This window comes from Petromyzon marinus, chromosome 23 (assembly GCF_048934315.1).
Source record: "Petromyzon marinus isolate PM22_M1 ecotype Great Lakes invasive population chromosome 23, UKy_Petmar_22M1.pri1.0, whole genome shotgun sequence".
NCBI lineage: Eukaryota > Metazoa > Chordata > Hyperoartia > Petromyzontiformes > Petromyzontidae > Petromyzon > Petromyzon marinus.
The window spans coordinates 4,721,073-4,742,754 of NC_133689.1; the positions used below are offsets into that span (position 1 = coordinate 4,721,073).

At 47.7% G+C, this 21,682-nt stretch overlaps 1 protein-coding gene across 2 annotated transcripts in view; it reads left to right on the top strand.

The window, feature by feature from the left end:
- FAM91A1 (family with sequence similarity 91 member A1) overlaps window positions 1-21,198 on the top strand; it is a 35,891-nt gene extending 14,693 nt beyond the window's left edge. For both annotated transcript variants that reach the window (XM_032959488.2, XM_032959489.2), the window contains 16 exons: window positions 1,827-1,933; window positions 2,988-3,026; window positions 4,683-4,795; window positions 5,322-5,443; window positions 6,262-6,386; window positions 7,422-7,508; window positions 7,918-8,041; window positions 9,094-9,242; window positions 9,502-9,636; window positions 10,411-10,524; window positions 11,596-11,668; window positions 12,290-12,409; window positions 12,699-12,851; window positions 13,808-13,919; window positions 14,184-14,253; window positions 14,546-21,198. In XM_032959488.2, the coding sequence (XP_032815379.1) occupies window positions 1,827-1,933; window positions 2,988-3,026; window positions 4,683-4,795; window positions 5,322-5,443; window positions 6,262-6,386; window positions 7,422-7,508; window positions 7,918-8,041; window positions 9,094-9,242; window positions 9,502-9,636; window positions 10,411-10,524; window positions 11,596-11,668; window positions 12,290-12,409; window positions 12,699-12,851; window positions 13,808-13,919; window positions 14,184-14,253; window positions 14,546-14,752 (1,850 nt within the window). In that variant the 3' untranslated portion in view covers window positions 14,753-21,198. The remainder of the gene's footprint in view (window positions 1-1,826; window positions 1,934-2,987; window positions 3,027-4,682; window positions 4,796-5,321; window positions 5,444-6,261; window positions 6,387-7,421; window positions 7,509-7,917; window positions 8,042-9,093; window positions 9,243-9,501; window positions 9,637-10,410; window positions 10,525-11,595; window positions 11,669-12,289; window positions 12,410-12,698; window positions 12,852-13,807; window positions 13,920-14,183; window positions 14,254-14,545) is intronic.
- The last annotated feature ends 484 nt before the right edge of the window (window positions 21,199-21,682 follow it).

A 21,682-nucleotide genomic window follows, 5' to 3' on the forward strand; every position in this document is an offset into this window, starting at 1 on the left:
TGCGATTATTCGCAAATGGAAAAAACAGAAAAGAACTGTCAATCTCCCTCGGCCTGGGGCTCCAAGCAAGATCTCACCTCGTGGAGTTGCAATGATCATGAGAACGGTGACGAATCAGCCCAGAAGTACACAGGAGGATCTTGTCAATGATCTCAAGGCAGCTAGGACCATAGTCACCAAGAAAACAATTGGTAACACACTACACCGTGAAGGACTGAAATCCTGCAGCGCCCGTAAGGTCCCCCTGCTCAAGAAAGCACATATGCATGCTCGTCTGAAGTTTGCCAATGAACATCTGAATGATTCAGAGGACAACTGGGTGAAAGTGTTGTGGTCAGATGAGACCAAAATGGAGCTCTTTGGCATCAACTCAACTCGCCGTGTTTGGAGGAGGAGGAATGTTGCCTATGACCCCAAGAACACCATCCCCACTGTAAAACATGGAGGTGGACACATTATGCTTTGGGGGTGTTTTTTTGCTAAGGGGACAGGACAACTTCACCGCATCAAAGGGACGATAGATGGGGCCATGTACCAGTCAAATCTTGGGGGAGAACCTCCTTCCCTCAGCCAGGGCATTGAAAATGGGTCGTGGATGGGTATTCCAGCATGACAATGACCCAAAACTCACGGCCAAGGCAACAAAGGAGTGGCTCAAGAAGAAGCACATTAAGGTCCTGGAGTGGCCTAGCCAGTCTCCAGATCTTAATCCCATAGAAAATCTGTGGAGGGAGCTGAAGGTTCGAGTTGCCAAACGTCAGCCTCGAAACCTTAATGACTTGGAGAAGATCTGCAAAGAAGAGTGGGACAAAATCTGTCCTGAGATGTGTGCAAACCTGGTGGCCAACTACAAGAAACGTCTGACCTCTGTGATTGCCAACAAGGGTTTTGCCACCAAGTACTAAGTCATGTTTTGCAGAGGGGTCAAATACTTATTTCTCTCATTAAAATGCAAATCAATTTATAACATTTTTGACATGCGTTTTTCTGGATTTTTGTTGTTGTTATTCTGTCTCTCACTGTTCAAATAAACCTACCGTTAAAATTATAGATTGATCATTTCTTTGTCAGTGGGCAAATGTACAAAATCAGCGGGGGATCAAATACTTTTTTCCCCTCACTGTAGTAGTGTATACTAGGGTAGTATATCGTAGTGTATAGTGTATTGTAGTGTATAGTGTAGTGTATAAGGTTTCAGAACTGACATTCTGGTACATTCCTACCACACTGGTCACTGAATGAGTGAGCATACGATTGTGTGTGAGCATGCATGAATAAGGGATTTACTGATATAGTAAATGATAGATTTAGTGAATTATTGAGAGATTGAATGGAGTGAGCAAGTGAGTAACAGATTCAAACTAAAAACTATTAAACATTATTCTAGCAGGTAAGACCCACTGAGCTATATAGCTCTTTATTAGAAGTGACGTGGCCACAAATGATAGCTCAATTAAAGTGGCTTATCACGTGGAAATTATTGCAGCCAGGTTCTCTAAACGCGTGATGTTGATTCTAAATGTGGAGGGAAAAACCGGAGGACCTGGAGAAAAATCCATGCAACCATGGGGAGAACATGCCAACTCCAAATATACAGACATCACGGTTGGGAGCCAACCCACGATCTCCTGCATACCAGGCGAGGTAGTTAACATCTCTCCATCATGGCACCCAGATTACGCAATGTGGGTTACTGATTGATGGAGTGAATGTCTATTTAATTGAATGAGACAGCGAAGGACCGACTGAGCGACTGAGCGACCGAGCGGGTACAAGCTGTGTGTGTTTGTTGGTGCAATGTCCATCCTTCCCGCTTGCGTTGGCAGTTCCACCACTCGAAGGCTTCGTCATGAACCGGCTGCAGGGAGACTACTTTGAGACGCTGCTCTACAAGATCTTCGTTTCGATCGACGAGCACACCAACGTGGCCGAGGTGGGCGCTGCCGGCATGACGTCCATGCGACAAATTTGGCAAAGTAAAACCCAAAATGTACCGGCGAATTATTTTATTGGAAAAGCTAATAAGCAACATCGCTCATTGGCAGACATGCCCACTTGTGTTGATCACGTGATCACGTTGTGCCACATAGGGGCCGCTGCCACCAGGGGATTCCCTCGGCAAAAAACAAACCTGGGCTGTGAGACATTTGTTACGTTATGGGAGCAATGTAATTTTGTATTCAGGTAACTTCCCTACATCATAAGATTCATGTCCTAAGTCAGGAACCCCCCCCCACCCCCCAAGAGTGAATTATTTTATTTGTGTTCCCCACCATATTCATTTACAGTAATAATCAGCCCTTTCATATTCTTAGCTCTTTCGGTAAAGTCACCACGTTGAATGGAAACAATAAAAGAATAAAATATATATAAAACAATAAAAAAAATTCTCACGACGTTTCGACCATAACACAAACGTTTGTGTTATGATCTCACGACGTTTGGACCATAACACAAACGTTTGTGTTATGGTCGAAACGTCGTGAGAATTTTTATTGTTTTATATATATTTTATTGTTTCCCTTCAACGTGACTTTACCGAAAGAGCTAAGAATATGAATTACTGCAGTCACGAAAGCTTTAAATCAAAATTTAATCAGCCCTTTGTCCAGCCACTGCTGGACGAAGGCTTCCCCCTGCCGTGTCGGTCATGGAGGTTATTTGACCATACTTCACCACGCTTGGTCTGTGCAAGTTGGTGAAGTGAGAGGCACAGGGGCTGGTTCATATATCGCTCGCCACTTACGTTAGCCGTTGCTAGGATTTGCGCTCGGGGTCAGACAAAGCAATTTAATGGCTAAATCACTTAAATATCCAATACTTGCTATGTATGGGCCGCATGAAAGAAGAAGTGATAACAATAATAGCAATAATGCAGCAGTGGTAATGACCCAGATTACAGAGTAATAAAATTGTGTTTGTTCCGCGGCACAAATGTTTCGGAGTGTGTTTGTTATTTTTAATCCTTTCTTTAATTTCCTGTGCAGCTGGCGAGCGTGCTGGAGATTGATCTGTCCCTGGTGAAGGTAGGCCCATCTCCGAGCTTTCAAAGAAGCCTCGAATCATTCCGGCATTAAACGTGCACTTCATTGTCATGTCCTGTTCAACTTCCACACGATGCCACGACTGCTCTGGCATCAACTCATCGCTGTTGGCGAATGCTTGCGTCAGCCACATGTCTTACATTCGGCTCGCACGAGTGCGAGCACAGAAAGTCAAGTTAGAATTGGTGCCCCAGGTTTATACAACAGAACATCATGTGATTGTAATTACACTGTTGTTGTGTGCCTAGAAATACCAACACTTGCAGGCGTGCTTCTTGCAGGCATGACTCACTCGTCATGCCTTGCATGTTTGTCTTGCGACCGCCACGTTGCATGTACAATGCTCCTCCGCCTTGCTTAGACCTCCAACTCAAAAGAAATTAAAGTGTTATCGTCCCTTCAGGCAGCATTGAAACACGAGACAGCTGTTTCTAATAGTTTGCAGCTTGAACGCATTGATGTTTTTTTTCATTATTATTTACAGAGCATGTTGGATTTGAATTCCTGTGTCTGCAGTGGCCACAATAACACACTCCAGTACAAGCAAAATGTTGGTCATTTTGTCTGTCAATTAGGTACAAAGTCACCATCTCCCTGCTCAAGTGAACAACGGGGTGGCCCTTGCCTAGTTGTTTACAGCCTTAAACCAGTAATGGAAATTTCAGATTCCTATGATGGTGACGAGTAGAAACATTGTGAAACCGCTGTTTGATATTCAACAAAGTGGTACTCAGTTTATTGGCCCCAGTGGTGGCCAGATGGCTCAGGGCCCCTGTACTGTGTCAGAGAAGGAAGCCAGCACTGCTCACATCTTGTGTCCAAATCTAGGTATCTGCCACCAACTGAATTCTCAGTGGTATTGAGTTCATGGGCTCACCTAAGTCCCCACAGATTCAAAAGAAGACCTATCTTTCTTTTTTTACCTACGTGACTTTACCGAAAGAACCAAAGAATATGGATCCTTGCAGTCACGTAAACTTAAAATCTAGAAAGACCTATCTTATTCAAGTTTATCTCCTAATTTGGCATATGCCAGCCCCGGTAAATATGTTAGCGGTCTGTCCCACAATTGTGTCGATACAAATTTTCTCACTGTAATAGGGATTCCCACGCTTGTAGCATCTGTAATTCATCCAAATGCAAAAGAGCTTGGGAAACTCCCTTCAAATAAGATGGAAAACAAGTGTGGCCTTTTTGTAGATGCCTACCTAGGTTGTGACTGCCGCACATTGAGGTTTGAAGCTTTATTCGTGAGAATCATGGTTTGGGTGCACCACCAAAGCCCTCAAGTGACCTCGCCGTAGTGACATGTTAAAGTGCACGAGATTGACATTGCAGTGGTGTCACAGCAGTGCTATAATGATGTGCCTTAAAATACTCTCTTTCATTAATGGGGCTTTGGTCTCGTCTTTGGAGAGCTCTGGGCTCGCACGCAACCTCCTCCATACATGTCCGCAAAATAAGATCCCTGCGTGCTTTGGAGTCGCGAACGTTAACGCGTTGTGTTCAACATGCCACGATGCACCGCAGTGTTAAGTCGGACGCCGCCGCCGCGAGTGTTTCGTTTTTCTTTTTGCCTAGCGGGATACCGGCAGGCGCGGCAATTGATGTTGTCGCTCGTGTCGTTTGCATTCACAGAACGCGGTGTCGCTCTACAACCGCCTGGGCTTCGCCCGCAAGAAGGTCCAGGTGCTGACTCAGGAGGCCCTGCACCTGAGCTGGAGGGAGGTGGCACAAGTCAACAGGCTCAGGTGGTGGCTCCGACGGTGCTGACTGAGAGTGTTGTGAAACATACGGCACGACGATAACGACGTCCCACGGGTGTAACGAAGCGTTGATCGAACAACTGTTTGGTGTGTTTTTCGACGTGTATGTGCGTTACGCATCGTTTTCATTATTCAGAAGTATTGTGTTCTCGCAGAAAAAAAGAACACACACTTAATTTTTCCTGCATTTTAAAGCAAAAGTTTGGGGTACGTCTTCATAGGAATCGAGAATTTATGTTTTCTTACGTCTCTAGTGAGTTAGTGGTCACGTAAGCTTTATTCATGCCAAAGTTAGAAATGAGAATTATAGTACTCTAGCAAATCCTCTGCTGGATGAGGGGAGGGGCCCGGCACTGGTTCAGATATCACTCGTGCACAGCTGGATTAATGGTGCCACGCCACGCTGTTGCCCGGCACGGACCTGATGCAGCTTGGACGTGGAGAGAGTGCTGCAGGTGGAGATCACGGTTGGCGCTTACGGTCTCCTCCCCCTCGCCTTTTACCCCGCCAGGGCCACGATGGACCCACAGAAGATGCTGCTGAGCTTCGAGGGAGTGGACGGAGGCCGCCCGGTGGGACTTGGAGCCTTGCAGGACGCCAACGACACCGACACTGCCAGCCAGGACGATCCGGGTGAATGTCCACGGCTGTGCACAGCGAAGCTGGCGATAACGGGCACGCTTTTCCCTATGGCGGTGGTGTCTTGCAACGATGTCTTTGCTTGTCCATGTCGAGTCGTTTACCGTGGGCTGCAAAGCTGGAAAAGTAAGGTTGCACGTGGGTTTGTGGCTCGCAGGTCCTATAGAATCTGTTGATTTTGTACTCACCGTTGCGTTGCGATTGGCTCGATGGGGTCACTTTGATCATCATGGCAACACAATGTAAAGGTAAATAAATCCCGAGTTGAAATTATTTTTGCAACGATATTGATAGGTTTAATGATAACACTGATTTAATTTGTCTTTTCAAATGTAAACAACATGATCACCTTGATTGTTTTACACACATTTTGTTATTGAACTATTATTGGGCTGTTCATGGGCCAGCAGAGTCTGGTTTAGAACCATTATTGAAAACAAATGAACCATGATACCCTTGCCTAAGAAGCCCCATTACTTCCATGCTTCTTGATGCAATCATTACCTATAAAGCATAATCTAGATCGACATCTTCTGAGACTTTTGCAGAGGAGCGGCATGCATCCCTGTAAGTGTATACGGAGGTAGTGGCGCAGTTAGTATAACTCGCCACAAATCCACCCACCTGAGGTTGGTTCCTGATCTGCATACCAGGCGAGGTAGTTAACATCTTGCCACCACGGGGCCAAATCTCGCCACTCTTGGCTTTTAAGTGATGGCTTGGCCAGTCTTAAGTCATTGGAGTACCACCGTGGCACCCCGTTAAGGCTACACGAGAGGGACATGTTTTTGCCGTCTTTTACGCGCACGCAGACACGGCGAGCGTGAGCAGCCTTACTCTGAGCTGCGCGCCGACTCCGGGTACGCACAGCAAGCGCATCGCCTTCCTCTTCGACTCCACGCTCACCGCCTTCCTCATGATGGGGAACCTCTCGCCCGTACGTACGCACCGGCGCATGCACACTCGCGCGTACGCATGCAAATACAAAATTGTCGTGAGTGGTGTCATTGCGGAGAACACAACTGGTGTTCGTCTGCTTACATATTTTTTTTCTCATTTTCTCCACAATGATGCTCGTGATTATATTGTGTTATATATTACATCGTTTTTCAGAGAGGGCCCTTGCCAATGCACATCTGGCATTTCATTGTTTCAATCAAGCCTGACTCTGCTGATGAGATATTGTATGCCGAAACCAATCCACCCATCTTTCATGTGTTTAACCAGTATTTCTGAAATTGTACGCTCCCAGAAGGATGTGTGTCTGATGGGTTGTGTAAGGAATATGCAAATTTTTATATGAAAAACATCTGAAGGGGGCATATCATTTGCTTATTGAAATTGCTCAATAATTTGGTAAAAAGGTTGGAATAAGCCATTGTGTAAGTGGAGGATACTGGAGTGCGTATACCATTGGTTCTCTACCTGTTTGGGTTTCTGAACCCCCCCCAACCCCCAATCAAAGCCACCCAATCAAGACCACTTGTCCTGAAATCTCCCACCCCTCCTCTGAGCCCAAAAAAAAACTCAAGATACTGAGGCCACAATACACAGAGATTGCATGCCCACACATCTAGTCAATGCCGTGTTAGTAAGTCATCTGTTTCATCATGTTATTTATTCCTGTTTTGTCACCCAAACGTGGCGCTGACATTTACTGGGCACGTTGAAATTCTCTCCTGTATGGTATCCATGCTGCAGCCTCAATTTCTCCCCCCTCCACTGCCCCCCCCGAAAGGGTTTTGGGCCCCCCCAGGGGAGCATGCCTGGTTGGTTGAGAACCGCTGGCATATTCAATATTCCTTTTTTGTTTGAGCAGTTTGTTGCTATCTAAAGCAAGAACATTTGCATTAAATGCAGTTGTCCTTACCTCTGTATCTGTCTCTCCCTGTCCCATCTCTCACCAAATCCCGTTGATTTGGTGACGGCCAGTAGAGCTTCGTAAAACCTTCACGGCGCGTGACGTTTGCAGAATCTCAAGAGCCACGCGGTGACAATGTTTGAGGTGGGGAAGCTATCGGATGAGAGCTTGGACAGTTTCCTTCAGGAGCTTGACAAGGTACACAGCCACTGGCGAGAAACAACCGGTGGTCATAATTATTGTGGTTAAGATTCCCTTTGCAGAGCGCCACCGTGCTCTGGTTTTGAGAACTCTACTCGCGCTTCGAAAGTTATAATTTAAATTCCCAGTGAAACTTTGTCATTCTGGTGTCGCTAGAACATTGGTCATGTTTAACAGTATTGAAAGGTGTGGTAGTGGTGTGCTGCAGTGACATCGCTAGAGTGTTCATTAACGAAGCTTCATATTTTCAACTCGTTGACAGCTGGCGGCAAACAGACCTTGTGCGCCTCTACAAAACATTTACCGTTTGGTGCATCCTCGTTAACATCATTAGCTGGTTCAGGCCGGTGTCCTCTTAGTTCATTCTTCTCTTGTCAAATTCCTGTTGCCTCAACGTCGAGTACAGGTGCAGATGGCGGGTGAGGGGGAGGCCCAGAGGTACTTCGACCACGCGCTCACACTGCGCAACACCATCCTCTTCCTGAGGCACAACCGGGAGCTCACGCCGGACCCCGAGATGCATCCCAACGGTAGCTGCTCCGCGCGATACCTGAAGGCCAGGACGCGCTGCTCTGCGACGGTCCCCGCATCGGTTCTGCGTCTGAAAGCACAATCTGGATTAAAAAAAAAAGTTCCAATATGACAAAAACAAAGAGTTGGTTTCGCAAATCGTTCGGGAGGTGGCGGGGGCAATTAATTATGAATGTGACAATTTAGTCCCTTGCTGCAATTAGACAAGTTATGAAAATTTGGGATCATGAATTTAGTTTTTTGTTTTATGAATCCGTTCCATCTTTGCCCCGTGTGGTGTATGTAGAATCTATAGTGGTAATAATCTAGATAATCAATTGTGGTTTAAATCTGTAGAATCTAGTGGTATTATAATAATAATGTAGAGCCTTTTGTCAATTTACTGCTGTAAAAATGCCTCCCCACTTTGTGTTGGGACTGTGGATTTTTTTTTTTTACCATACTTCATGCGGGGTTGACGAATGGTGTTCCCAGGACTGATATGAATATATATCGGTCTGCAATAAATATATATGTATGTTGAACTTCTTTTGCACCGTACGTAGCCAACCGTGCTAATCGGGAACAATTCATTCTTACGCAAAAACACTTTAGTTCACGTACAATGAGCGTAAGAATGTAATTTAGGTCATGAATAATATCCCAGGTGTAATTTTTTCACCCTCAGTTTTCTGCAATGCTGCTTGGCTGAATTGGGAGTGAATCATTGGTTATTGAAATAAAGCACTCCACTCGAGTACAGGGGTATGGTTATCCATAATTAATCCTGTATTACTTTACTGTCTATTCCTATTATAATAATCACAATCCGTGAATACAAAATAGGGCGAGATGCACTCCGACGCGCCAAGATAATAAAAATAAGTGCTGCAGACCCGTTCCGCCTGAAATCAAGCTACCGGTTATGCCGCCAATTAAATGATCTCTTCTCATCCCTCCCGTGTCCTCTACACTTCATCGTTTCTCCGCCCCCGTCCGTGGTCGCGCGCACCTCCCGCTGCCCCCAACCGCGCTGCTGCTCGACCCGCGCGCGCGCGCGCGCGTTGCCAAGGCCTGCCGCTGGACCTGCTGCGCTGCGAGAGCCTCTTGGGACTGGACCCGGCCACGTGCAGCCGCGTCCTGAACAAGAACTACGCCCTACTCGTCTCCATGGCGCCGCTCAGCAACGAGATCCGCCCCATCAGCAGCTGCACCCCACAGGTCTCGCCCTCCGTGGGCATTAGGGGGCGTGATCAGGAGGCAGCAGGCTTGGCAAGGATGCCCTGGGCCAATCTTGGGAGCCCGTAGTAGTCGGATGTGCAGACACGTGCACGTTTGTTGAAGCTCATCGATGGACGTCAACACACGCGGGTCAAACACAAAAGCAGCGCGTCGCTGCTTGATATAGAATCTTCTCTGGCTGTGACAGTAGCCATTGTTGCGCGAGTTTGCTTTAAAGAACGATATATCTTGTGTGCAGCACATGGGTCCGGCGATCCCAGAGGTGAGCTCCATCTGGTTCAAGCTGTACGTGTACCACCTCACCGGCTGGGGCCCGCCCTCCCTACTCCTCTCCAAAGGCACACGGCTGCGGCGCCTGCCCTCTATATTCCAGGTACCTGTGAGCATTCCCAGCGAATGCCCATCCGACAAATCGGAACTCGGGAGTTTATTTTATCCGCTGGTATGGCCCCATTGGTGATGAGTAACTCTGTTACGAGGACGGCCGCAGCCATAGACAATCGGCGGTGGCGGCAGTTTACAGGACATCAGTTACATTGAGTTGCATGGAGATCCATCGAGTTGCATGGAGATCCATAGAGTTACATAGAGATCCATAGAGTTACATAAACATTTATAGAGTTACATACAGGATCATAGACCACAGCCAAAGATCGTTGCCAGTGGCCGCAGTTACAGGACATCATAGTTACACTGAGTTGCATAGAGATTCATAGAGTTACATACAGATTCATAGAGTTACATACAGATTCATAGACCACAGCCCAAGACTGTTGACAGGACATTGCAGGGTGGCAATGGGCAATCTAGCATGAGCAAAAACAACAGTCTTGTCCCCAACACCCATGCCAGAACTTACTGCAAATACGATAAACAATACATAGTGCTTAAATCCAAATAAAAAAAATGTAAGAATAAATCCTGTCACAACCGTGTGCAAATTAACTGTATACTCGGACAATGGAGCTTAGTTATAGCATTCGTAATTGTGGCAAAATCGGTGGAAATGTGTCCCGCATCTCGGAAGCTTCTTGGCATCTGGAGTGGATATTGTGGATAGTAGGTGTACACTTGGGCTCCACACACACACGTACCGACACGCAAGGATTAACAGCTTTTGTATTGATCGCGTCTGTTCGCATTTCAGGGCTACGAGCGGTTACTCATCACATCCTGGGGTCATGACCCCGGGGTGGTGGCCACGTCCAACGTCCTCATGACGCTGAACGACGCGCTCACGCACTCTGCCGTCCTCGTTCAGGTATTCGCCACCCTCGGGATCATCCCCCTTTATCATCTATACATCTGGTTCTCAACCAGGGGGGTACGGGGATCCCTGGGGGTTCGCGAGGTGATTTATAAATGTATCTTCTTCGTCGTGGCTCCTGTCCAACCTGTATGGGCTTTTCCCAATATTCTGCATATATAATTTCATGCATGAGATTTATTGGTGAATAATCATGTACGAATCTGCTAATATAAAATAACTACGATAACAATTTAAATCCACATGGCAACTTAGAACGATATTGATGTTAATTATTCATACATTTATTTGTCAATACCATGTTGGGTCAGGCAAGGTGGGGGGGGGGGGGGTGGGGGTACTCGGTTGAAACAAAATTCAACAAGGCGGTGCAGTAGCCAAGAAAAGTTGAGAACCACTGATCTATACTACTCATCATGTGTTTGTGGGCGGCAAGGTGGCATGGTTGTTAGCCTCGTGCCTCACAGCAAGAAGCACATGGGTTCGAGTGCTGACTCTGTGTGGAGTTTGTACGTTCTCCCCCTGGTTCTGCATGAGTTTCTTCAGGGGTTCTCCGGTTTCCTACCAGTAAGCTTAAAAAAGCCCTACAATGTAACTGGTATCGGCCAAACATCCCAATGCTGAAACCATTGCCTGCAAATGACTTAATTAGGATAACAGCAGCATTGCTCCCAACTGCAAAAACGTTGGCAGGACCCTCCTGAAAAATAGTCTTTGAGATGCAGTGAGGCTGTCCTGGGTAAAACAAAATAAAATCCGACATGCCCTGTGACCAAATCTCCCTAAATGTAGCCGATGGTGGGTCTCCTCTGCGTACTTCACATGCAAAAACGTTCCTTCAAATCTTAATTGGTCAAACCGCCCGAAGAAGGAGCCTCCCGAAATAAGTGCTTTGATACTCGGGGAAGATTTTTTTGTGTAATGAAATAACATTTATTTTGTTGCAGTGGTCATGTGTGTGTGTGTGTATTACGATAATATGAGCCCCCTAATGAGCATTTGCTGTGATGACTCCGACACAGGATGGCGATGCGATGATGCTAACGAGGTGTTTGCTTGCGGCAGGGACATGGAGCACAGGCGGACGGCGAAGTCGTTTACGTTCCATTCCCGATTGATGAGCCCATCATCAAGGGAGGTAAGTGTCAGAGGTGAAGACTTGTACCCACAAGGGGAACAAATATCTGTCAGGGATAAGGCAGCAGTAGACAATGATGGCTATCCTGTACTAATGAATCCCATCAAGGTTGAAACCGGTATAGCGTTCGTCTAATTTTTCATCATCAAGGGAGGTAAGTGTCGGAGGTGAAGACTTGTACCCACAAGGGGAACAAATATCTGTCAGGGATAAGGCAGCAGTAGACAATGATGGCTATCCTGTACTAATGAATCCCATCAAGGTTGAAACCGGTATAGCGTTCGTCTAATTTTTTAGTGTTTAGTTTGTTGTCCTTCCTCGGCACCTCCGATTAGCACGGTTGGCTATGTACGGCGCGAAAGAAGTTCAACATACCTACAATATAAATACGTACATTCTCCCGCTCCTCTCTCAAGTAACATGGCCACAGTTTTCACGCTTGAGTTGGTTGACCAAATGCAAAATCCTGGGTTTGTTATACACGCGATATGGTGATGTTACACGCATGCGAGGCATTATAGTCACCAGTGCGTACTTGCTGCCTAGAAATCGCATCCTGCCTGTATTATGACTCTTAATCTGAACTTTTGTGTTTGTTTTGGCGCTCACTTTTTGCCACAGACTTCAGCCTGGAGCACATGTGCCGGCACCCGGCTGTGCAGGCACTGCGGGAGAAGCTCGACCTCGAGCACTCGTGCGGCTTCATCGCCATGGTCACACCGAGGAGTCGAGAGGTCACAGGTGCGAGTGGAATGAGAGAGAGTGCACAGGTGTCGGGAGAAGAGAGAGCGAGCAGCAGTCAGTCAACCCATGACACCTGGGTCTGTCGCGTGACCTCCTGTCAGCGAGCCGTCGACACTTCGACACTTCACGTGGCCTCAAAGTGCACCCGGCCTGGCACAGGTGCCGTGGTGACGTTACCGCCGCTTAGCGGCGATCGGCGAGTGTCGTTGTGTTCATCACGTTGGTGCTGGTGCGTGCCTCCGTGTGCTTGCGCTCGTTTGCCACGGGTGTCCCGACGATGAAACAGAGGGGCCCCCTGCTGGCACCGCGGAGGATTCGCCGGCCGACTCGGACACGCAGGGCAGCGCCGACTCGTTTGAGATGGTGGGCGGCGACGCCGAGGGGGCGGTCGAGAAGACGGCGCCGAGGAGAGCCCCTCCGAGCGCTCCCACGGCCCAGGGTGAGTGCCGCACGCTCGCACCGCCGCGCGCACTCGCGTGTCCTCGTAGTTGTTCACGCGCTCGTTCGTTTCAGGCAGGTGATGCACCTGTCGCCATGCCCAGGAAATGTTTGTCTGTCCGTGCGTCCGCCAGTGGCCACTTCGCCTTGGTTTCACGAATACTGCAAATCGCCTGAACAAATTGCCGGGAAATTCGGCACATATCTTTTAGCATTGACCATGCCTGGAAGATCTCCGTATAATTTTGGGCAGTGTTGATAACTATCGGGTGGCCATTTGGCCAGCTCACAGTTACAAAGTGTAATGTTCATCTTCTATTTCATTGTTTTCATCAAAGCTTTACCGAGTCTCAGGACTTTTCATGAGGGTCCTGCACTAAGACGTTTGGCCATTTTCATTTCAGGAATTAGTTGCAATTGGAAGGGAACTGTGACACCCTTAGAAAACCCATGCAAACAACGGTTTAGGTCCTCGTTTAATGCGGTAGATGCTTTCCTGAAAAGTGCCACGTTAAGTGAAAGCAATTTCCCCTTAAATAATGTCACGTTAAAGGTTGGCGGGATGCGATGTACGCACATGACATTAGTAGGATGACGGGAGAAATAACTGAGGGTACGCCGCTGCGTTACTATATCATTCCGCGTACTTTGTCACTCCGCTCAGCCGTGCAGCTCAAGAAAGTAGTTGTCGACCGCTCAGATACTCCGTTGTAGCGTTGCGCGTACCATGTTATTGCGGGCACGTTCCGCGTTATGAACCGAGTTATGGCGAAAACGCCCCGTGTGAACACGCGGTTAAGCGAGGACTTAATGGATAACACTCAAGAGGTCACACTTGGCTGGTGAGCTGCTGAACCAATTGCAAGTGACGATGCGTCCGTTTTCTGCGTAATTACCGTCCGCCTGGTCTCCGTCCCACCTCCCGCCCCCACCCCCCCCCCCCTGCCGTGTCGCCAGCGGATAATTGGGTTCCGCTGGAACTCTGCTTCGGGATTCCTCTCTTCAACTCGGAGTTGAACAAGAGCGTGTGCGAGAGGGTGGCCTCCCACTCGCTGTTCCGCAAGGAGAGGTGAGCGTTGTCGCGAGTGTGTACACACAATGGCCCGCCCCGGCTGGCAGGCAACGTAACGACGCGTCGATCCGCGTGGGTTTAAATTCGACAGTTTGGGCCCGCGATGTGTCCGCACGTCGTGCGCTTGAGAATTAACTCTTCACTGCCTACACGGGGTATAAAAGCGAGGAACGTTTCGGTTTCGCGTAGCGACATCCACACGTAGGAACGTACGACTTCCTAGCCGCCGCCGTTTTGAATTTTTTGCGCTCCCTTCCCCAGTTTGGATGAGCTGCTGCATTTCAGCCGAAAGCTTTCGCTGCAGCTGCTGGACTTCATCAGTCACTACCAGGTGAGGCCTCTTGTCTCTCTTGCCCCTGTGCTGTGTCTCTGGACCAAAGTGTACCTAGCCTGGCACACAGTGCTGTGGTATCATGATGATGGTGATTGTGATAGTGACATGAACAATGTTTATTCTGAAGGAGCCGTTGTCTGCACGTAAAATCTTTGAATGGATGGCTACTGGACATCAGTGAAAAATCGCTTTATAGCTCATCAGATTTCTCCAGTATAAATATTCTGATTCTGATAATGGAAACAAATAAAAATGTGCTGCCCTTGTTGTACCCCCCCCCCTCCCGCAGGACGGTGGCTCCAATGAGAGCTCCACACCACTCGCTCCCCATCCGCCTCCCACAGTCCCCAGCACGGAGCAGGGAGTCTCCATGCCGGCCGTGAACCTGATGTTCTCGGCCGGAAAGCTCTCCCACTGGAGGAGCAAACCACCGACGTCCATCCTCCTCCATCAGGCCGACGTCACCCGAAAGAACGGCGCATCGCCGGCAGATTAACACCGGTCGGGCATTGGGGTTTCGGGGGTCCGGATTTGTGAGTCTTAGCAGAGTAGCAGGGGGCCCTCCGTGTGTGAACGGGTGAGAGGGCAAGTGTGGGAACATGTGTAAGTGATGGTGTGAGTAACTTGAGTTAATGAGTGGTTCGGTCGGTGAGTGGGTGCCTGCACGGGTGAAGAGCCAGCAAGTTCTGTCGATAGATGAGTTGAACACGTGAGTGAGCGAGCGAGAGAGTGGATGAGTGTGAGACTGCGTACATAGTGGATATGTGAGTGAGCGTGCAGGTGTGTGTATGCGTGAGTACGTGAGTTTATGCATGACTGAGCAAGCAAAAGAGTGAGCCAATCATTTAGTGAGGCACTTATCCTCATCATCGCAGTCTCTCCTATCCTCTCCTCACCAACCAATCATTGACATCCAGCCGAAAAAGGGCCCTGGTATGTTTGAGGTGTAGTCCCTGGTTGGGGTATCCTATGCTGCTGTTAACAGGTGTATCTCTTGTTTGGTGGTTGTTACGGTTATGTAGTTTGTATTTATATACCTGGCTCGGCGATTTAAATAATAGGGAGCCGTGTTGCATTCCTTTTACGGGAACACCTTTAGGTTTGGAAGTGAAGTTTTAACTGTGGAGGACCCTTTTGTGTTGTAGGTATTTTAAAAAAATAGATTTATAAGTGGTCATTGTCGTCTTCATTACGATTGCAGTAGCTAGATCATGTGGTCGGTCCGTTCACCTCTGTGGCCATGGTCCAATTCACACCTCGTAATGTTTCATTGTCTTCCTTATCATCGTCGTCATCATCATCATCGTGGCCGCTGGTATCTGGTGGTTGTAGGAGCAGTCGTCTTACGTTTGTATTGTTTTGACAAACTGGACACCGTGCTCTGGAGCCAACCAATTTTTTTTTCATCGGGGTGTTTCTATTCATGAGCCCACTTTTAAACCACCCAACAACCAGCCGCATAACCCCGTTGTTCTAACAACCTTCGGGCGTAGTGTGCATTAAGGTAAATCCACTAGCTCAGCTAATTCACGCAAGTACTGCTCATTAGCATCGCAGAAAATTAACACGGCCAGAAGGAAATCCTCGTACGTGGTATATTTCCATGCACCCTCGCAATCGGCAATTTATGAAGGAGTTGAGCCTGTGTTGATATAATTTTTCAGACGGATAAACACCTCCTCCACGTCCATTAGTGCAGGATTAGCAGTCGTTGCATAGGTGGGAATTAAAGACAGGCTTGTGTCGTGCGCGTGCGTGTGTGTACATAGGGGGCGGGCTGTAAACTCGGGGACCCGAGTTCAATTCCCGCTCATGGCCAACACCAGTGACGATTATCTGAACCGGTTCTGGGCCTCCCCAAGTTCGACTCGGCCTCAAATGAGTACCTGGTGCGGTGTGTAAACATCGCCACTGGGGAGACAAAAGTGGCCGGGCCTGTTGCTGGCCACCCACTGCCTCGTGTGCCGTGCCGGCCTTCATAGGTGCTCGCTAACAGCACTTGGCCCAGCAAGTTTGTTAAGGCTATACTGGGGATCTTTGTCTTTGTACATAGCGTTTCATTGTTAAATATCCTTGCGCAGTGGCTCCACGTAAGATGGTAAATTCCATAACTGAGCGCAAAGGAACTGCCATTAATCGTTGTAATTATCGTTATGGAGCTTTCAACAGGGTGGGGGGGGGGGAGCTTTAAGTGCAGTTTTCATACACGAAGCTTCCTAACGTAACCTTTGGGTATACCGTACTTTGCGTGTATATATGGGTGACGTTTATATACATGCCTACGTGATTAGCAGTCCGACTTGCTGTACTCTAGCTGGTTACGTTTATTCTGTCGCTGCATTCCTGTTATCGTGAAGCACTTTTTGAAAGGGAAGGTCTCGTTCTACTAGGGCCAAGCAGAGGTCACACTTGGCTGAAATAAGGGCAACGTTCTTACAGGAGTTCACGGAGGTGTCAAAAATGATATTATTTGCCCCCGATCTGTGGGAATGATTTTGTGGACCCCATTGCACGTCACGATCGCAACACAAACAACTTGGATTGATGCAGCCTATATAACTCGTGTTTGCAACTGCATCTCACCGCCCATAGGACCTACCATCGCCTGTGGCAGATCGTTGGAACAATCACTCGGCTTTTGAAGAGCGCTCGCTCCGCGTTACGAGTTGGCCGCCGTCCTTTCACCTCGGCTCCGCTTCCCGCAATGCCCTGCCGCTCGTCATGGTGCGGTTTTGCGCCACGACCCCGGCAGGTGCTGCCGCGGTGGAGCCATTGGGTCGGCCCACTGGAATGGCAATCCGGAGGGCGCCGGTTCGGTTACTTCCTCCGGCGCGGCAGTTAAAAGCCGTTGGGCAAGTCTCTAAAATCCCATCGCCAGCAGCATAAAGAGTACGTGCCAGTCGATTGTTAGGTCGCATGTGGTGGGGTGAAGTGTTGGTACTTTAGTCTCTTCCAAGATGTTAACTGGGGCGAGATGTTAACTTCCTTGCTTGGTATACAGGTCATGGGTTTGATCCCGAAGCTGACGCCTGTATGTTTGGAGTTTGCGTGTTCTCCCCGTGGTCACGTGGATTTTTCTCCGGGTCCTCCGGTTTTCCACTCCGCATTTAGAATCAACATGCGTTTAATTATTTTGCTGATATAAATTTCCACGTAATAAGCCACTTTAGTCTTGATTTGAAGCTTTCGTGACTGCAGGAATCCATACTCTTTGGTTCTTTCGGTGAAGTCACGTAGGTAGAAAGAACCAAATAGTATGAATAAGCCGCTTTATTAAGCTGTCATTTGTGATAGCCAGGTCACGTCCGAAAAGAGCTGTACAGCTCCGGTGGGCCTCACCTGGGTCAAATAAACAATCTTTAATTTATGCCTGGCCAGCGTGGAAGAGAAGCCCAGAATACCTTCTGGAGGGGGGTTGTCTAGAGCTCCCCCTAGTGGAGACCCCTCCGCCAGCAGTCACGTGAGCAAGCAATTGCAGGGCTGCACCTTCACCTTACTGTTCACCGTTTGTGACACTTGAAGATTGAGGAGTTATTCTGGCGTGGGGAGATTCTACTGTCTGATTTGTGTGTCCTTATAAAGGTTAATTAGAATTTGAAACAAGCTTTCGGCAACTTGAACATTTGTTTTTTTTACAGTTTGTGTTTGTGGTGATCCAGCCTGTTCATAAAACACATGACTTCCCACCAATGGGAGCAGTCTTGTCCAGGTGGTGCGCATTTTACCCACCCCCAGAGGGATGAGGAGGATGATGAGAGACACTTGGTCGTGCAAGAAAATTCTGGGAACCGCCGTTCTTGGTACTGACCATGCCATTAATTAAGGAATGTAAGACAGAAATAATGCGAACGATTGCTTTGCTAAAGTACGTTTCACAAACGTGTTACAGTCATGGCAAAAAACAAGTAATAATTTTAAATAAAAGTAAAGACTGATCATGCAGATATAGTTGTGTATTCGCAGTAAACATAAACATCAATGCCATAGCAAGGGTCGGGGGCTGGTGGCCCGGTTGCTGTGGGCACCGCCTCTCCACGGGTGGGACAGCCACCCAAACGCATAGCAGAATTGTTAGCAGTGAAACAAGGGAGCGGTGGTGGTGGTGGCGGCAGCTCAAGGTTTTGATGGGGTGGTGCCGACGCCCCGAACAGTCATCGCTTGTTTGTGGAATTGCTCCCAAACGTTTTGAAAATCCTCTTGATAGAACGACGTGTTCCAGTGGTCCAAGGAATATTCATGACAGTGACGGTGCGAACCCAATTTTAGTGGCAGGCCAGATGGAGGGGCGATGTCTTCTTGAAATCACTTCCTTGCACGTTTTGCACCCCTGCCCACTTAGAATTTGTATTCGCCAAATATAAACTACTCGGTTAAGGGCCTTTTCAGCTATGTGTGATGGACACAGAATATTATAAGGTATGAACTACAAATGGCATGTGATTCGACCAGTAATTGGGTTCAACGTAACACCTGCAGCCGCTGGTGATCCTATATTCACTGAAATGTTTAGATTTTTAAAATGTAATTTGACCAATTAATGACATCGCTGGGGGTGTGAGTTAAAATGCTTAATTGATAACGCTAGCTGCTGCAAGTATTACTGAATGGAGTGTTGCAACAGGAAAATGTTTCATGAGCTCGAGTATTCCACAGTATTTCCTTTTGCCGTTTCCTGCAACGTTACCCGATGACGACTGTTTCTTCGTGACGCTTTGGGTAAAGTTTGTTTACCCTGTGCAGTGGTTATCCCCCACCGCCGCTGTGAATCCCGCCATCCGAGTTCGATTCCTGGCCACAGGCTAAACCTAGGTCCTCGTTTCTCCATCCACACTTCACCACACCCGCACCGACTAGCGTGACAAAGTGCGGTCAACCCCTGTGACAGACACGGCACAGAGAGGCCTTCACCCAGCAGTACATTTACAAAGGGCTGTGCGTTTTTCTGCACATATGCCAATGCAGTCTCTGAACCTTTTCAAGCTTAAAACCGCACAGGAGTTGTGGAGGACTTGTATAATGCCCCCCCCCCCACCTTGAGATGTGGCCAACTTTATCACTTCCTGACCTGCGTGAAGTGTGGTAAAACCCGCATGGCGTGGGGTGGCCCTCCTCCAGCAGTAAATTCGAAAAATGGACTACACACGCATACATGAACATATGTTGTAAATGATTGGAGGGCAATTGGCCACATTGGAGATGTAAGTTACGTGTTTGTTTAATGCCGATTGTGTAGTTTCTCCGGGTTACATTTTTTAAGCCATCATTTGTATACTTGCCACCTCCACATGATGCGATACAGAAAATGATCAATGTCCTTTCTCCGTGCAGGTCACCATATACCGAGCTTCTGGCTGGCATTGCCTTTGTCAGACACTTTTAATCAAACTCGAGTTGTCCTCTCACCTTGTTGCCCCTATTTGGCCAGGAAAAGCCAAAGTTGCTTTCTTCCATTTCCCCCCCCCCCTCCCATGATTTTTAACCTTGATGGCAGAGGCTGGGGTGCAGTGTTTCCAGATTCACGTGGAGTGCCTTACCTGATGAAATGCATCTCCCCCAAATGCTGGTTAATCGCAGCCCTCCACTGCTCCAAATAACTCTGTTATCAGCATCCCCCCCCCCCACTGCAACTCCTAATGGGAAACTTAGTGGTGAATTGGGATTATGGTGAAACGGTATCAAGTAATGGTGTAAAACATCCATTTGGATTGGCAATGCTGAAAAAGATGGGCAGTGAGGGAGCTGCTACGACTGGAGTTTGGGTGCCGTTGGTGTAAAATTTAAATAACTTGGGCATATTTGTTTCTCTGTCCACAAGAGGGTATAAAACAGTGTTGCTGTGGACAGATTTTCTGTAACTATACACAGCCATTTCACATTGAAAAGGGGAGCCCATAGGCCTCTGGTTATGTTATAAAAAAACAACCGGGTCATGAGTGTGATTGTAAACTTTAAAGGGTACTTTGCAATGAACCACTGCACTTGGCTTCACACAATGTGCATATGTGTTAGCAGTTGTGGGATCTTTGTTGATGGAGTCCTAAGTTTGGTTTGGCTTTTACCATGGCTTGTTCTTGATGGGAGGCCTCAACTGCCTTATCCAACTCTGGGTTTTGACAAGGTTATGGCCAGGGCCAGACGAACAGCAAAGTGGGGCATAACAATGCCTCTTTGCTTCCTATCGAGTCTTAAGCCAGAACCCCACGTGAGCGATCAGTAGCGAAATGTGGTTGGTTGCAACCATCACCGATGTGTGGACGTCTCTGCAACCAGTTGTACATCCGGTTGCATTTAGCAAAGACAAAATCTTATTTGCAAGTGGCAGTCTGCTCTGAATTATAGCAATGTATTTCAGCACCATGTGACAATTGCAAACGAATTGGCTGTTCGTCCCAAATACGGTTACATTTTCCCTGTTGAAGTTCACCGGCGATTACGTTGCACTTTTCAGACGTGAATCTGGCTTTAAGATCACAGTACTTGCATGAAATCTCTTAATCGATGTTTCCCGATTGTGTGCGTTGTACGTGTGATGGGGCCCACGTGACTTGGCAGCCGGTTGCTTGTATTCACCACCACATTAAAAACACCTTCCGCAATTGAGTTGCCGCCCTCAATCAAGGGTGCTGATGGTTACGACCCATCTCGCCCTAACCTGGTTTTAAGAGTACCAAGCTGATTTCGCGTCGTTGGCCGAGCATGGGGGTTTAGAACCCATCTTAAAAACGTATTTCCTTCCCCTCGTGGTTGGAGGGGTGACACTTTTCTTTCGTTTCATAAAGCGAGGGGTTGTGCGTTTTTGCGCTTCTACATTCCGTTAAAACATTGAGGAATTAAATGGAAGGTTTAAAGTAACAAAAAATATAAACCACCAAAAGCTTTATTCCTAAGATTTAGTTGTATTCCAGTGGTGTACTGGATAAATAAAGTTGATTTGTGAATTTCTGTGATACTGTGATTGTATTTTACTAATAGAATGCTCCTGATGCATTGAATGCATATTGTGTACTCTGAATCGTTTCTACCCAAGAGAGCTTGTATATCCACTGCTGGATGAATACCCCCCCCCCCCCCCACACAACCAAGTCCCACAGCAGCCTCGTGGTCAACCCAAACCCAGCATCATTCAGGCCGACGAGATCCTGCAAATTCCACGCAGAGTTGATGAAAAATAACACCTGTGCATGTATTCTGCATCGTTTCCCCAACATGCGTTTGTCCTGAAGTTTTTTTTTTAATTCACTAATGCGTTACGTCTACCATGCTATTACACGGAACAGAAACGTGGAATATGCAAAGCGTGGACAAAAGTGTGTACCCTTAGAATTACATTTAGCAAGGAGAAACACTTAAGCAGACCACAGGTTATTAGACAATCGACTTCATTTGGCGTGATTTGCATCGGTCGAAAATAATGGCGAAAGGAAAA